General features: G+C 49.6%; 8 protein-coding genes across 8 annotated transcripts; 3 read left to right on the plus strand and 5 right to left on the minus strand.

The window, feature by feature from the left end:
* Nucleotides 1-111: 111 nt before the first annotated feature.
* Nucleotides 112-3909, plus strand: tof1 (putative DNA repair protein (Tof1); the record flags this gene model as incomplete). Its single annotated transcript, XM_057152885.1, has 4 exons — nt 112-304; nt 369-606; nt 664-2790; nt 2846-3909. The coding sequence occupies exons 1-4, from the start codon at nt 218-220 to the stop codon at nt 3907-3909; spliced, it is 3516 nt and encodes a 1171-aa protein (XP_057007223.1). The 5' UTR covers nt 112-217.
* An 860-nt stretch (nt 3910-4769) lies between these two features.
* On the plus strand, nt 4770-5894 carry N7473_006946 (GFA family protein; the record flags this gene model as incomplete). Its single annotated transcript, XM_057152886.1, has 1 exon — nt 4770-5894. One exon carries the CDS (start codon nt 4770-4772, stop codon nt 5892-5894), a length of 1125 nt encoding a protein of 374 aa, XP_057007224.1.
* A 1099-nt stretch (nt 5895-6993) lies between these two features.
* On the plus strand, nt 6994-7878 carry N7473_006947 (PhzF family phenazine biosynthesis protein; the record flags this gene model as incomplete). The annotated part of the gene is made up of 1 exon (XM_057152887.1): nt 6994-7878. The coding sequence occupies one exon, from the start codon at nt 6994-6996 to the stop codon at nt 7876-7878; it is 885 nt and encodes a 294-aa protein (XP_057007225.1).
* A 319-nt stretch (nt 7879-8197) lies between these two features.
* On the minus strand, nt 8198-8689 carry N7473_006948 (SRPBCC family protein; the record flags this gene model as incomplete). Its single annotated transcript, XM_057152888.1, has 1 exon — nt 8198-8689. The coding sequence occupies one exon, from the start codon at nt 8687-8689 to the stop codon at nt 8198-8200; it is 492 nt and encodes a 163-aa protein (XP_057007226.1).
* Nucleotides 8690-9084: 395 nt separating this feature from the next.
* Nucleotides 9085-10118, minus strand: N7473_006949 (uncharacterized protein; the record flags this gene model as incomplete). The annotated part of the gene is made up of 2 exons (XM_057152889.1): nt 9085-9437; nt 9512-10118. The coding sequence occupies 2 exons, from the start codon at nt 10116-10118 to the stop codon at nt 9085-9087; spliced, it is 960 nt and encodes a 319-aa protein (XP_057007227.1).
* A 320-nt stretch (nt 10119-10438) lies between these two features.
* N7473_006950 (GNAT family N-acetyltransferase) lies at nt 10439-10990 on the minus strand (the record flags this gene model as incomplete). Its single annotated transcript, XM_057152890.1, has 1 exon — nt 10439-10990. One exon carries the CDS (start codon nt 10988-10990, stop codon nt 10439-10441), a length of 552 nt encoding a protein of 183 aa, XP_057007228.1.
* A 1593-nt stretch (nt 10991-12583) lies between these two features.
* N7473_006951 (uncharacterized protein) lies at nt 12584-14213 on the minus strand. The gene is made up of 3 exons (XM_057152891.1): nt 14026-14213; nt 13640-13951; nt 12584-13580 (listed from the first exon to the last, which is right to left on the minus strand). Exons 2-3 carry the CDS (start codon nt 13780-13782, stop codon nt 12677-12679), a joined length of 1047 nt encoding a protein of 348 aa, XP_057007229.1. The 5' UTR covers nt 13783-13951; nt 14026-14213; the 3' UTR covers nt 12584-12676.
* A 1008-nt stretch (nt 14214-15221) lies between these two features.
* Nucleotides 15222-15935, minus strand: N7473_006952 (bZIP transcription factor; the record flags this gene model as incomplete). The annotated part of the gene is made up of 1 exon (XM_057152892.1): nt 15222-15935. The coding sequence occupies one exon, from the start codon at nt 15933-15935 to the stop codon at nt 15222-15224; it is 714 nt and encodes a 237-aa protein (XP_057007230.1).
* Between the last annotated feature and the right edge of the window lie 82 nt (nt 15936-16017).

The raw sequence follows: 16017 nt of genomic DNA on the forward strand, positions 1-16017 counted from the left end.
TGCGGAGTAAAAAGAAGGAGAGAATTACGGGCCAGCCGTATAGATCTTCACGTGTTGGTCCGACCGACTCAAGTTAGTCCGACGTCATCGGCTATCTTCGGCAGCGGGCGGCGCTCTCAGTTTCTCCGAATCGCCGAGGCAAACGCGTCCGAGACGCGTTTTCCTATTCGAGTTACAGTGCGCTTCAAGTGGTCCATATTCAAGAATCCATCCCACCATGGAGCAGGAGTTGACCTCCGTGGGCCATGATGTCCAGGTCATTGACCCGGATGTCCGCATCCATGTCTACAGTCTGGTCACCGCGGTATGTAACAAACCCCGACTTTCGCTATTATAGTGGACGCGATACTAACGCGATCTTTTGTTAGCTGGGTGGTTTCAATGGCGAAGATGCGGACCGCTACATGCTCGGAGACGATGCGCTGTCCTGTCTGCGTGATATCAGAAGATGGCTGAAGCTCTACGACCAAAGGAACAATCGAATGGACGTGGTGCGATGTCTCGGAGAAGCGAATTTGGTTATTGGCGATCTACTACCCATTCTCTCGATCTGGTGGGCCAATGGACAAAACAGCAAGCATCTGACGCGAGTTGCTTTGGCATGTCGTACGTGAAATACCTCATTTCGAGCGAGAATATGAGAAGAAAGACTAACTCGCGCAGTGGAATTGCTGGTACCCTTGACCTGGCCCGCCGAGTACCACAGCCAAATGACCGCCAATCACCACCGTCATACCCCATACCTCCAACAAATCCAAGTGCAGTACAAGCGCAGCATACTCAAGTATGGTGGATCCAACCTCTTGCGCGCCGTCATCCGTATCGCCCTCCCGAGCATGGCCATTCCCCGATCCGAGCGCGAGTCCCGAGACGAAGGTATCCTCAAGTTGATGCTCTACCTTTTGCGAAACATCGCCATCATTACCACCAATGATCGACTTGCGGCCGAAGGTGACGAGGAGGAGACATCCCGATCGGCTACGATCAATGCATTCCAGGATCAAGATGCGTTTGCGCTGATTCTGACCATGTGTTCGAATGTCGCGGAGGACTTTAACCAACAAGACGTGGTTTTGCTGGAGATACTCTTCCATCTTGTCAAGGGTGTCAATGTCGACAAGCTATTTTTGAACGACGAGGAACGAAAGGCAAAGCGATCTGACGAGCTTGGTGATCTTCTCCGCAAAGAGAACCAGGTTAAGCGAGAATACGCCAGGAATGCGCCCACCCGGCATGGCAGATTTGGAACGATGATCTGGGTCAAACGAGACGAGCACAAGGTGACTACGGTATCCGGACAAAATATTCTACGAGACGACCAAGCTAGTCTACAAAAGATGGATGGGAGCAAGAAGTGGAAGAAGCCTCGACCCCGCCGCAAGAAGGAGGATACTGTCCAGTACAACGATTTCAACATTCCCGTCCATCTCTCCTTATTAGCGACGAAGAATTTCAGGATATTTGTGGAAGAGTTCCTGGACTCCGGTTTCAACCCTCTCTTCACCCATGTGCGAAAGGCGATCGAACGGGAGGCGGACCGGGTGACGGGGATCAATGCTCGACAGTTCTTCTACACAGTCGGTTGGTTCCTAGAGGCAGAGCGTGCCCGACGTGCCCGACAAGTTATCCAGAATGCCGAACAAGGGAAGAAGGCTGTCGAGCCGGACAGCTTTGGATTGGTTGCCGGCGTGTTGAACCAGGAAACATTCATCTCCTTGAACAGGGGAATGCAAATGAGCCTGGATAATAAGGAGTGGGACGACTTGACCGCACAGATGCGATGCTTCACGCAGATCCTGTTGACCGTTCAGGAAATGGCCTTCTCCCCGATCGAGGAGGATCAAGAAATCGCCGATAACATCCAGAACCGAATCTTCTATGAAGAGACTACGCACGACCGAATCCTTTCCATCGTGCGAGGGTACAAGGATCAAGGATTCGGTTATTTGGATGCTGCAACTGAGCTTGCGCATGTCTTCTTGCGCATGCTGGAACGTTATTCCAAGATCAACGTTGACATGCAAATTCGATCTAAGCGGCGAGCTCGGAAACGCAAGAAGGACGCCGTTCAAACCGAAGCCCAAGATGGAGCCGAGAACGAGGAAGACGTGAACTCTGAAGACGAGGACTTGGTCGATTCTGCACAGGTGACCAGAGAGCGTGCTTTTGACTTCAAGCGCTTCGCCGCCAAGTTCTGCAACCAAAGCTGTGTGAACACATTTGTCGCTTTCACTGAATTCTACCGCGAGTTGAATTCGGAGCAACTGAAGCGAGCCCACCGCTACTTCTACCGGATCGCATTCAAACAGGAGATGACCACACTCCTCTTCCGGTTGGATATCATCCACCTCTTCCACAAAATGATCAAGGGTCCCGGGGCGATGGACTCGAGCGAACCTGTTTTTAAAGAATGGGAGGAATTTGTGCGGCAAATCCTTCGTCGATTGACGAAGAGGATCGATCAACGACCAGCTTTGATCACGGAGTTGCTGTTCAGCAAGATGAACTCGACAGTCTACTATCTTGAGTTTGGACAGGAAAGACAGACTATGTCTACTGCAAAACGACCTCCGGCAGAGCTCCAATTCATTTCCAAGGAGGTTCTCACAAAAGAGGCCAAGCAGGGAGTGGTGGTGGGTGCCCTTGTCCTTGACGGACAGGCGGATCTTGTGAAGTGGCTTGTAGATGTGTTGAAATCGGCTGCTTCCGAACGCGAGGACTGGGAGGCTGAGAATGAAGCTCGTCGCGCGGAGAACCCTGACGCTACTAACACACCTAACCCGTTGATTCGTATGTATTGATTCCCCTACTAACCTGGAGAAACATGGAGCTAACACTTTTTCAGATGCCAAACCCGCTGATGATTTCGTTCAAAGTTCTATGTTCTCCAACGCCAAGCTCCGTCTTCTCATGGAGTCTGTCGGACTGGAGAGACTTGGTCAGGAGGACGTGCGTGGTGCTCAATGGGTAATTCCCGCGACCATGTCGTCAACTGACCTGAATGAAGCCATATCCACCATCAACAAGGCTGTTATCAACCCCATGCCCGAGGGTAGCACCGAAGATCCTCGCCAACTGCTCCGCCGCAAGGAGACAGTCAGTGCGCGGGAAAGCCTAGCACAGGGCACGCTCGATGTGAACTTTGGTTCCGATTCCGAAGGCGAAGATATTCCAGAGGGGCCTTTGTTCCCGCCAAACCCACGGTCCAAGTCTAATGCACTAGACGAGCTCAAGAAAAAGCGCAAGAAGAAGGCGCGTAATACCGATGACGCCGAGAAAGAGCCCCTGGACGATGCAATCCTAGAGGAGCGTCGCCAGGCCCGTCTTGCAAATTCGTTGGCTCGCCAAAGGAAGATTAAAAGTGATCTGTTCATTCATGCTAGTGATGACGAGACCGACGAGGAGGCGGACCAGGAATTCTTCCGCCTCGAAGAAGAACGGCGCAAAGAGCAAGCGCGTAATGTCGAGAAGGCCATTCTCTTTGGTGACACCGAGCAAGCGCAGTCAGAGAGCAAGGGTAAGGGAAAAAAATCAAGTGTTCGCAAGCGCAAGAGCGACACAACAGCCACCGAGTCGAAACGACGCCGTCGTGGATCAGGCTCTGCGGGGAGCGGCAGTGGTGATGACGATGATGACGATGATATCCTCATGGCCGATCCAGACGATTTATCGCCTCTCTCTCAGCAGGAAGTGTCTACTAGCCATGGAGCTCAAGATGATACGCCCCTTACATCCAGTGAAGATGAGATGGACTTTGACGATGATCTCGTCTTTAACCGGGATCGACGATCTAAGCCTAAGCCTGCGGACTCTGATCAACCTGTCGACAGTGACGAAGAAGAGACGCTCGTGGCGCCTTCTAGTCGCCGAATGCGAGGCGGGTTTGTGATCGAGAGCGATTCGGAGTAATAGGAGAGCGCGTTTCTCGTGGATGATATTTTTTATGATGACCTTATGAGGCGTTTTGTTTTGCATTGGAGAGGAATTGTAACAAAGTCATAAATGGAGGATACCAGGGCATGTTGTGATAGGCACTTGGATCATACTGCATGTTCTACATGTTAACGTTATTTTGAGTACATTATTTATGGAATATTTGATATCAATTCAAACGTGTGCTTCAAGGGATTGGATTGAATGGTTCATGACATAGTAGAGTCAATGAAGGTAACACACTAGGATGATATATTGCGATATGATCTCTTGGCTAGGTGGACTCTTCGCCCATTGCCTAAACCTTACACTTGTGCAAGCAATGCTATAGTTCTAACTCATTTACATTCTACTAATGGGCACCGAGTACATCATTAGGCACCAATTACCCCATCTCGTAATTAATAATCTTTATCCCATTCCCTTTCTGTCTTTTCGATTAATAATCCACAGTCAACAATGATGGAAATCCTGGAAGCATAGAGGCTCACCATCTTTGCGGGGTAAAAGATCAACCAATCCGGCTAAGCTGGATGAAGCTAGATCCCCGACCTGACGAATGAGATATCTCCATCCAATCTCTTAGAGACGATAAACATGGGTCTGTTACATCCAGCCCTGCAAGTATGACTCTGAATACGAGCTTTCCAGGATAGGGAACATCCTGGTCTGTGCGACATTTCTTTGAAGACCTTGTTTTGGTAGGATAGGATACCCAAGGATTCTGAAGGAATACAAAAGAGTCCATCATTCCCTCCCCTTCCCTTCTCGTATTTCGAAACTACCACCACCCTACCTACTACCTCACTGACCATACCACAACCATAACCACAACCATGGCCTCATCAGATTCCCACCCAACAAAAACCCTCACCGCATCCTGCCACTGCCGCAACATCCAATTCAGCATAACCCTCCCTAAATCCTCCCTCCCACTAAAAATCCACATCTGCCACTGCACAATCTGCCGCTACGTCCACGGCGCACCATGCTGTTTCCACACGCCGCTCCCAGACGGCGTCGATCTAGACTTCATCGCGCCCTCCAGCAAAGATAAACTGACCTCGTACACGCATCCATCCTTCCGCTCGAGAAAATGGTTCTGCAGTACATGCGGTTGTCATATCGGGGATAGTTCGTTGACAGGGGAAGTTTCTTGGACGATCTCGACGGCGATTTATGATGCTAATCGTGAGGAGGAGGGGATTTGGAAGTTTAATTCGCATATTTGTCCGGGTTCTACGGGGGATGGGGGGTTGTCGGGTGTTTTTGGGAGTGTGGACGGGGTTGAGCTTAAGATGTGGGATCTGGATTTACCGGTTGCTGATTCTACGAAGACGGCTTCGTCTGCACCGGCTACGGTTACAGAAAAGGCCGTGTCTCAAGGGAGCAATGCCAATGCAGATATACCTGCAGATCCAAACGAGAAACTCCTCGCCCAATGCCACTGCGGCGACGTATCCTTCCACATATCCAGACCCAGCCCGGACTTCATCACCAGCCCAGCAAGCAGCACCTGGCTCTCCCCGCTCGACAAAACCCGCTGGCTCGCCAGCCTCGACCTCTGCGACGACTGCCGCCTCGTCACAGGCACAAACGTCATCGGCTGGATGTTCGTCCCCGTGGATCACATCACGCCTGCCGTACCATCAAACCTGCTAGTCGGGTCCTCCAAGGCATACCACTCGACCGAGGACGTAGTTCGGACGTTCTGTGGGACATGTGGTGCGACGGTGTTTTACTGGTGCAAGGAGCGGCCGGAAATTGTGGATGTTGCGACTGGGTTGTTGAGGGCGCCGGAGGGTGTTATGGCGGAGAAATGGGCTGTTTGGAGATCCGGGCGGTTGGCGTGGCCGGAGAATGGGCTGAGGTATCATGAGGGCTTTGCGAGGGCGTTGATGGATGGGATGAAGGTTTGGGGGAAGGAGAGGGGGCATGCAGATGAATTTGTGGTGCCTTGAATAAGTGAATTGGTGGTGATGAGACGGGAAATATTAATATCAATATTCAATGACACACTGTCACGGAATGCTTCAAGGTTGCTGCGTTCATGGAGAAGTATTCCTATCGACGGATTGCACTTGTTCTCCATCCTCATCCAATTCGCACAGAATATTAACTGCATTCGCACCGCCTTCTTGCTCGCTCTGCGATGCTAATAGATGCCGCACTTTATCTGTGTCGGATGCATATCCACGATCGAAGCACGGGGCGAATATCACAGTTACCACCTCCCCTGTATGTCCGCGTAAGACTTCAGTCCGGACGTGCGTCACAAGATCAAAAATGTGGATTTCGTCCTTGATTCCCGCTGCAACGAATTTATTAACATGGCTGATTGCGGGTGTTGTTGCTTCACCGTCGAGGCGGGTTTTTGCGTCTTCTTAACCCCAGTGCTTGGGATGACAGCCCAGGTCGCTGGTGTGCCAGAGTCGGAGGTGAAAATCGGAGCGGAGAGAGTATTTCCACAGTTTTAAGAATTTTTGTTCATTCATGGTATTTTTGTCATCTTCAATGAATGAGATGTCGTCCTCTGAAAAATTGGGGGAAGATGGATTGGAGGGTCATTTTGGTGGGTGGTGGTAGCTGGGGTTAAAGAGTATAGAAGTGAGATAAAACAATCAAATTGCTTGTTCTTTGAAACTAATCTCAAAACTGGAATGCAAGTATAGTGACAGATAAACAAAAGAGCCATTCCTCGCTTGAGAGTGGAATATCGAAAGACGCGTCACCCCACTGCCGCCCACGACACCAATTCTCAATACGCTTATACAATGTAGCACCCTCCAGTATTTCCTCATGTCAATCGGACCCAGCCTAAGCCTTCTGATTCCCGCCCAGACGGAGTACTGCGTCTCCCAAGTCCCGACCGCGCCCTACGCGCCCTTCGTGTACATTACCCGGTAGCTTATTGATTGCCGAACCAGACCCACTGGATGAGTCAATGACATTTGACTCGATGGCGTTAGAGGGGTTGGAAAGTATAAATTATCTTTCTTCCATCTGCTCTCAATGACCTCGATACAAAAGAAATTCCATTCAATTGCCTAGTCATCCACCATGACCCAACTATCCTTCATCACCCTCGATGTCTTCACAACCAAACCCTTCAGCGGCAACCCGCTCGCCGTAGTCTTCCTCCCCGAAGACCCAACCCACCAACTCACCCAGCGCCAAAAGCACATCCTAACTCTGGAATTCAACCTCTCCGAAACCATCTTCGTCCACCCAGTGACAGACCCCAAAAAGCGTACTATCGATATCTTCACCATCGAAGGCGAACTTCCCTTTGCGGGGCATCCCACCATTGGCGCCGCAAATTGGTTCCTCTGTCAATCCCCCAGCGAGAATGGCATCGCGGAGCAAGTCACCAGCTTAATCACTAAATCCGGCGAAATCCCAATTTCCATCCAAGACGCATCAACAGGAACCGTTGCCGCCAAGATCGCGCATAACACACACATCCATGCAAACCGCTACCCACTCTCAGACCTCCTCTACCTGCACCCCACACTGAAACCCTACTTCCCCGCCGACACAACTTTCCCCCTCTTCTCAATCGTCAACGGCATGAGCCAAGTCTTCATCGAACTCCCCACCCTCGAAGCTCTATCCGCCGTAAGCCGGGCTACAGGCGGGGACCTCGTTTCCGTCACGCAGCACCTAGATTCCGGCTGGCAATCGGGCCTGATCTGCGTGTATTTCTTTGTCCGGGACGTCGATGACGATGTTACGGGAAAGAAGGTGATTCGGACAAGGATGATGTTGGGGGCACTTGAGGATCCGGCGACGGGGAGTTCGGCGAGTGGACTTGCGGCTTGGTTGGCGTTGACGGAGGGGAAGGGTGGGGAGGAGATTCGGAGCTATTTTGTGCAGGGGGTTGAGATGGGGAGGAGAAGTGATATTGGGGTTAATGTTAAGTTGGATGGGGAGGGGGGGGATTAAGGAGGTGGAGTTGACGGGGTCGGCTGTTAGGGTTTCGGAGGGGAGGATTGCTGTTCCTATGGTTTGATATGGTACACTTAGGGATTGAGTATATTCAAAGTTTGATATATGAATTGAATTATTTAGCTTTGAGTGGGAAGAGAGTAGAAAGTAGTGAAGGCATTTTGCGGAGATTACTCCGGAGTGTGGTGTAGAGATGAAGCTTGCGTCTGAGCTTAAAACAGAGCGTGCAAGTAAACCGGAAGAGATTCTTAATCTATTACAGACAAACATCCATTTTCAAATATCATCCCTAGCTCCCATCATTCACAGGTCCTTTTCAAATCTTCCCCTCCTCAACCAACCTCCTCAAAACCGCAATAGTCCCCTCAACAGCCATTTTACTCATCCTCTTTTCCCTCTTCAACACCTCCAAACTCTCCTCCCCATCTGCATCCAGTTCCGGATGTCTCCACTCAAAAATATAAGTCAAATACAGCTCCCCTTCCGCCCCCTCACTAACAACATTACTAACACGACTCCCATCCGGCTGTTCAAACTCCACCCGACAAGGCTCAAACGCCGTAACAACCTCCTTCACCAACTTCTGCGACTCGCGGAACAGGACTTCGCGGACGACCACTGGGTTGCCTGTCACGGGATCGATGGTGTCGCTCAGCACGGTGGTGGCTTGGATTGCGGCTGGGACGAAGGTTTCGGCTGAGCGGCATTTTAGGAGGAGGCCGGTCCAAATTTGGGATGTGGTAAGGGTGGTGGTAGTGCCCGGGGGGTTGATGGGGGCTGTGAAGGCGAGGTTGTGTGTTGTTGGCATTTTGGTGGTAGTGATGGTAATAAGTGGTTGTGGTGGTTAATTGGAGGAGTGGATTGGAGTGGATGGGTTAATTGAACTCAATGGAGCTTTAAAGGTTCTTTTGGATGCTGTTTGGTGAGTATTTGAGCTGGAGGGGGTGTAGAATGAAGTTATATAGAAGATTTCGTGTCAGATAATGTCAGATCATGTCAAAAAGAGTAATGACGTCGGATTATTCAGGTCGGGCCCCTGCTCCCCGCAGCTCGTAAGCTCGGACTTAAGCCAGCACCGTGGGCCGAGATTAGTCAAGGTGAAGAATGAGATCCATGGAATCATGGATAGAACTTTAACTCTATTTATTACTGAGATTTTCATCGATTAGCCGTTAGAACTGCTAATACTATACAATAACACAACTAAGCCTCCTCACGACTTTCTTCCTGTTTCTCCAAAGCATACATCACATCCGTCCTCACCGTATACTTGACCCCCCGAAAAACATCATCCCCACTATGCATCAGATTCCTCTGCTGAAAGACCAACAGCGATCCCGTCTTGGGAAAGACTCGCACCGAATCTCTCATCCGATAATCATCCCCAAAGGAAGTTGCACCCCCAAGTAATGTCTCCTGTTCCCGACCAGATCCAGATCCAATCCCACTTCCACTCTCCTTTCCATCTCCATCTCCATCTCCTCCATCCCCATTTCCTTCAGCAACCCCCCTCAAATCAACCATCCCATCCTCCCCCCTCAAAAAGATACATCCCCCTACTCACCCTCTCAACCTCCGGCCCCAAAATCCCCCAATCCTGCTCCCCCTCCCCATTCAAATACAGATGCACCGTCAAAAGACTTCTCTCCCCCTTCCCCCCCGCCCTCGCCATCACAATCCCGAATATAACACCCATCCCAATGCGGCCGAAAATAATCACCCCCGTCATACCGCAAAAACCGCATCCTTTCATTCAACCCGGCTAACACGAATACCTCGCCGCGCTTCGCGGGGCCCAGGCCCGTGATGAGTGGTTGCTTTTCGATCCGTGTTAGGCCGAATGAGGATAGAAATGGTGTTAGGCGGGCCAGCAGGCGAGAGGCGATTTCGGGGGAGTCGAGGATGTAGCGGCTGCTTTTGCGGGTGGAGGATAGGACTTGGGTGCCCGAGCCGGCGTTGACGAGGGCGCGTTGCCAGGTTGGTTCGAGGAGAGACGATGTGGAAAGGTTATTGGTTGCTGTGGTGGTGGTGGTGGTGGTTGGAGGATGAGCGGATTCGCCTGCTAGTTGGAGAAGTTGGGTGCATTCGGTCGGGGTCAGGAAATTGTCGATTACGGCGGCGAAGTGGTTTTTGTAGGCTGGGATGGGAGGGGTGGTTTGCGTAAAGTCTAATGGGTGGATGGTTGCGTTGGGAGGGAGGTTTTGGAGGAAGGATGGGGGGATATTTAGGCATGTCATTGTGATGAGATTTCCTAGGATGATAGAGAAAGGTAAGAAGTTTTTAATGTAGAAATCAATTGAGCTAGGATTAAGCTTGTTATTTGTATGCAATGGAATAGGCTGTCAGCATGGGGCAGGAGTCGTCGTTGAACAAGCTAATCAACTAGCTAGCCTCCTATTCGCCATGCCCTCACCGTTTAACCCGCCCCCACTTGCGGCTCTGCATGTCTTTTATCTCAGACCAAATGACTCGCCAGTATCCCTGCACACTCAATGCCAGACTCTATATGATTGATGCTCTTCTCAAATATCCACCAAATTACATCTTCAAAGGCAAATTAGGGCCCGCCCTTCTTCCCCTTCACTCCCATCATAACAGGCCCATCCTCAATATCCCCAGACTTCAGCACCGCCATACCCAGCCTCTTAACATAAGCATCCCGACTCTTCTCCATCGACGTTCTCAACATCGCCCACCGCAAATAAGGCATCTCACCCAACAACTCCCCAATACAATCAATCATCCACCCTCCCAGACCTAATCCCTGATACCCCGGTAATACATATAGATCCGTCAGATAAGCGAAAGTGATCATGTCACCGACAAGACGGGCGAAACCGATTTGTTTTAGGTACTCTTTTTGGAAGGATTCGCATTGTTGGCCATTTGTGGAGTTGGTGTCGGGGTTGGTGGTGGTGATTTCGTAGAGACCGAAACAGAACGAATTCTCGACTATGCCTTGCATGATATTGTCTGGAACGGGGTGAGTCCAGTATATAATGTCCAGGCTGAATGCGTGGTTGATTGCTGGGATTGAGAGGAGGGATTTGTCGGTGGAGATGAGGAAGTTTGGTTTTTGCCAGGATCGGGGTTCTTTGGGGAGGGACATTGTGAATGTTGCTTTTCAATGGTTAAGATTTAATGGAGAAAATATTGACGATAGGTCTAGGAGGCGCGGATTTAAATGATTGAAGCGTGGGATGACTCAATCTTGAAATACTCATGCAAAAGCTTGGCGTCGGTCGCATGGACGGATTATGTGGGAGCTTATCGGGCGGGAAGAAAAGTACACAAGGAATAATTTCCTCACAGTTTGTTTAATAACTAAATACAGGCTAAGCTAGAAAAGTATAGTTAAATGTTGATGAGATATCCAATTGCCCAGTGAAAACACTGTAAAGTTCGTAAAACGTCTCCACCAGAGCGGGGGCTAAGAAGTGCTGCATAACGGATTTGTTTCGAGTTTCATGACTCATTCCTCAGGGGAATGTACAGTATTTCGGAGGGAGCCGAGTCTGGGTGTAGTTATTAGTTTCTCGACCGAAAGTATTTTGACATTTCATGGTTGATAGATAAGCTTGTTTACCTTGCGCGGGGCATGGATGGTGTTATTTATTTCTGAAGAACACAAGTTAAGTTTCGTACCGAGGCTGACTCATCGCCCTTGAGAAGTGCAAGACCACACAAGATATTCAAGAAACTTCAAAGATTCCCAGATTCCAGCCCAATTTAGAGTGCTGTTTGTTTTCGTCAACACGACTTCCTAGCTCCCATACTACTTCTCGACTCGACACTTGCCAGAGGTAGTACTGTTGAACTTGAGAGTGCATGGTGAAGCGGCGCGCAAGAAGGATTAACTTTCGAAGCATTCCTAGTCTACCGTAGTATAAAGATGTACCTAAATCCTTGAACAAGTACGTACAATGAAATATCAGAGATGCATTGGAGAATAGATTGTTCAGGGCAAAGGATCTCAAACTATGAGCAGGGTCATGTGATCTGGCCAACTTGATGCCTTTGACGAGCATCCTGCAAGTTATCTATTGCCTCAAAGATAAGTTAACTTAGTATTCAGTGAATATCTTGATAGAGAAGAGCCTATACTAGTCTATATTTCTTAACATCGATCTGTATGGTTAAGATAGTTAGTTGACTACCAAGGATGATCGACTGCCGACCAATTTCCCAGGATCTACCCCGGATAACCCGGAGCTAGAATACAGGCATCTAGATATTATTTGATATAGCAAACATTATACCCATGTCCCTTCTCTCGGACCTTCCGGTCGATAAAATAGAATGTAATTCCCAATTCCCTCCGGCCTGAAATCGGAAATCTCTCGGCCGCCACCAGCCGGGTACACTTGGCGGTTTGACCGGGATTCCGATCCGCCATTTTGATAAACGCGGGGAAAGACCTAAGCCCTACACAAAGCCAATAAACACTCTAAACACTCAAAAAAGCACCGCAAACGAGATCCTTGAATATTTTCCAACCATTAACAATCAATAGGTGACCTGTCCGGTTACAAGCGGGTTTCCGGGCCGGCGCACGCCTCGGCAAGTGGGGTTGGTTGACGATAAACGAAGCGATAAGGATTCCACCCCACAATGACACTGCCAATGCCAAAAGAGTTGGAAAGAGACACGCGATCAGACGCGAGAAAAAGGAGGATAGAGACAAGGAAAAAGGAAAAGGGTATATTGATCTATAATTTCTATGTGAGAGGCTATGTTATATCCAAAGGACATGTAAGGATTATATGCAAAGTTGAAAGGGGGAGCGAAGCTCAGTTCATGACGGCATCCGCCTCTCATCCAACTGATCATGCAAATAAAGTCTCCCCTCCGTATTCAAGAACCCACCAATGCCAAAAGCAGGAATAATACGACACATGCGTAGCAGCGACGCACCGATCCAGTCACGGCTGATACGGCTAACGCGCTCCTTTGTCGGCATGGATTGGGGCCGGTTGTAGAGGTCCAGACCGAAGAGGTGGATGGGTGTACTGATGAGTTGGATGGAGGCCGGGATGGCGAGTTGCGCAATCAGGATTTTGAGATATTCTTGGGAGGCGATGGAGTCTGGGATTGCGGTGGAGAGCATGGCCGGGAGACTGAAGGAGCCGAAGATGGTGAGGCCGTCGCGGAGGAGGAAGGCGGAGTATGTGGCGAGGGGGATGCGGGTGCGGCCGATTGAGCGGGCGGTTTTGGGGAGGGAGCTTTCTGGTTTTGGGGATGTGGTGGATGAAGATGAAGATGAAGATGGGGATGGAGATGCTGTAGAGGGTGACGCTGACGCTGATGCTGATGTAGATGCGGAGGCTGATACTGATGCAGATGCTGGTGTAGATGGGGAGGGAGCTGTCGTTGATGGAGGAGAAGGAGGAGGAGCATTATTTTTATGACCGAATAGCTGGGCGAACTTCACGTCTTTCCAGATTCCGACGGAGGAGTTCACCACAAAAGTCGAGGCAAAGGTGGTCATGCCTGCAATAGCATGGTCGATCTTGGGATAGACCTTGCTCAGCAGGGTCTCGGATATATTGGCAGTTGCAAAGGTGGCAGTATAGAGAGACCAGACCAATAGGGCAGGTCGAGATGTTAAAAAGGTTGCGGGCTGTGTTAGAGAGAACCACAGATGTCGGCGGAATGCTGGGAACATGGGCTGATTGTAGAAGGACTTTTCAACGACGAGTCTTGGGAATGGTTAGTACACGATCTCTAGACACATAGATATGTGTGCTTTGTAACGTACCTGTCAAAGATCATCACCGCCGGGGTGATAAGAGCCGATGAACCTGCTGCAACCAGAGTGTCGGCCACGATAAGTTCTCCCAGTCGACTTCCCGTCCGGTGGATGCCCAGGGGCAGAGCGTGGTCTTTCATATTGTGATTCATATTGTAATGCTCAAATCAAGCCGACAGCAACTGTCAGGCTCTATTGGCGAGGCCGGATAGACAGGTGAAAGTTGGATATAGTATATGATCAATAAAGCAGGTGTGTATAGAATATGGCCTGAGTTGTAGAGATAGGAAAATGTCTCCCCCTCCCGGACTGGAAATCGATCTTGAGAGAATTATGATTAGATAAAACAAATCCAACGCGGGGCAGTAATGCCCGCCATGTATGAAATCACTTACTGTGGATCAGTCTAGACACAAAGCCCTATTCTGCTGATCGGTGAAGGGGGGGGGAAGACAAGCACAATAGTTCCAAATGAATGATGAGAACAAAGAGGTTGGGGAAGGGGAAAGAGTAGATGAATCCCACAGATATAGTTTCGCACCCGACAGAACTCGGAAATCATGTAATGCCAACCATCTTATCGCCCAACAAGCGCATATCAAGGCCATCTTCATTTTGGGGGGTGATTTTTATAGATCGGGACCCCTCGTCGGCGGTGATAACCAATCAAACCTGACCGGCTCTAGCCGGTGTTACAGCGGGGCTTCTAATTGGTGAATAATTCCGGAATGATCGCCCTGAGATTCCAGGAACAAAAAGGCGTTCTAGAAGAACGGTGAGCTTATTGCGAAAAACCAGTGATCACTGATCAATTCTTGACGAGTCGGCCTGTGCTGGACGCGTGGGATTGCCCTAAGAGGAATGATGTCGTAATTCTCCCCCGCGTTCCCCCGATTTTGTCCTTTTCCGCCGATACCACGACAACAAGTATACAATGTTCAGCGATGAATTTGATGACTACGAGGTGCTCCGCCTGGAGCTGGAGCCAGTTGGCCAACAATGTTCCTCGCCGACTGGACGGAGTGGGGTTGCTTGCTGGTCTTGCCTTGAACTTGGGTAGTGAGGAGAGAAAATAGGCTCGACCGGGTGAATCTCTTTGTTCTTACGTCAAAGCTTCGCCTTGATTATCATCCAATAGCGGGTCACTAGGACATTAAACGAGGGCTGCAACAATCCCGGCAGTTGTGCAAGAAAATCGATTGCCCAGATTCCGGGGATCTATCATACGAGCGGAGATTTCCCCGCCGGACTATAAAACTGTTAATAATGAGAATAGTTCGTTGAGTTTTGTTGACTCGGCAAACCTCTACGTGTACATACATAGGAGGTGTACATCCTACTGTAGTCTTCTTATCGCCGAAGGCTTAGTGGCCCCTATCTTGATCAGGCACTTATCCTGGTTAAAGCCCTCTTTCGCACCATTGGATATCATACCGCCTCATTGAGTGTGCATTGCCAAGGGGAAAAAGCAACGACAAGAATATGAGATAGCCCCCGCTATTGTTCTCGATAATTTAGAGGTAGATCGTGCGGTACATTGACAAGACAGATGTTATAAAACATTAGTTAAAGCCACAAGTTGGGTGAACTATTATTTATCGAGCATCTCAAAGAGGGACAAATTCTTGACCATACAATTTGCTTCTACGCCGCAGCCAAGCTCTGATCGTAGGTCATTGGTATCGCTATAGCCCCGCAAACTTGCAATGATTCTGGCTGCACTCTCGCACGATGTAAACTGGCCCTGTTCCTGATGACCCTTGTTGTATCGTTGAAGTGTAGGTGCATTCTCAGGTATGTTGGTTTGGATTCTTGTCGACGGTTGATTGGTCGTCAATTCATACGTATTGCTATTCGCATGGACTTCGACAGATCGACATTGGTCCCTGCTTTCATCGAAATCATCTCCCCTCGGCAAAGTACTTGGTTTTCGATCGCAAGCTCTTCCTGAAACGACAAAATCCATAGGCAGTCCATGGTGTGGTGACGTTGATCCGACAATTACTCGTGGAGTAGTATGCTCTGCATGAGACTTGAGAAAGTCTTCAATTTCGTCCTGAGTCACTCCACGAAGCAGAAGCAGTGACCGGAGAAGAGAATTCTCGTTCGCAACCTTTCTCCCCGCTTGTTGAATTTCTTGTGATGCGACCACTCCTTGGCTTTCGAAAGATCGTAGCCGTTGCTCAAGGTGCTGAATGTACTCTTTGCGGCGGGCACGCGACCGCCGTTGATTGTCTCGGGCGCGAGTCAATGTGGCGGAGCCGCCTTGTTTCTGCGTTGTTTCTGTGTTAACCTTCTTCTTCATAGTTTTGAAGTTTAAGCAAGACCAAAGACCAGATAAATATGGTCAATGATTAGTTCGGAATATATCCAAAACATGAATTCTT

The sequence above is a fragment of the Penicillium subrubescens genome (genome assembly GCF_028828155.1).
Source record: "Penicillium subrubescens strain IBT 31985 chromosome Unknown utg000005l_segment0_segment0, whole genome shotgun sequence".
NCBI lineage: Eukaryota > Fungi > Ascomycota > Eurotiomycetes > Eurotiales > Aspergillaceae > Penicillium > Penicillium subrubescens.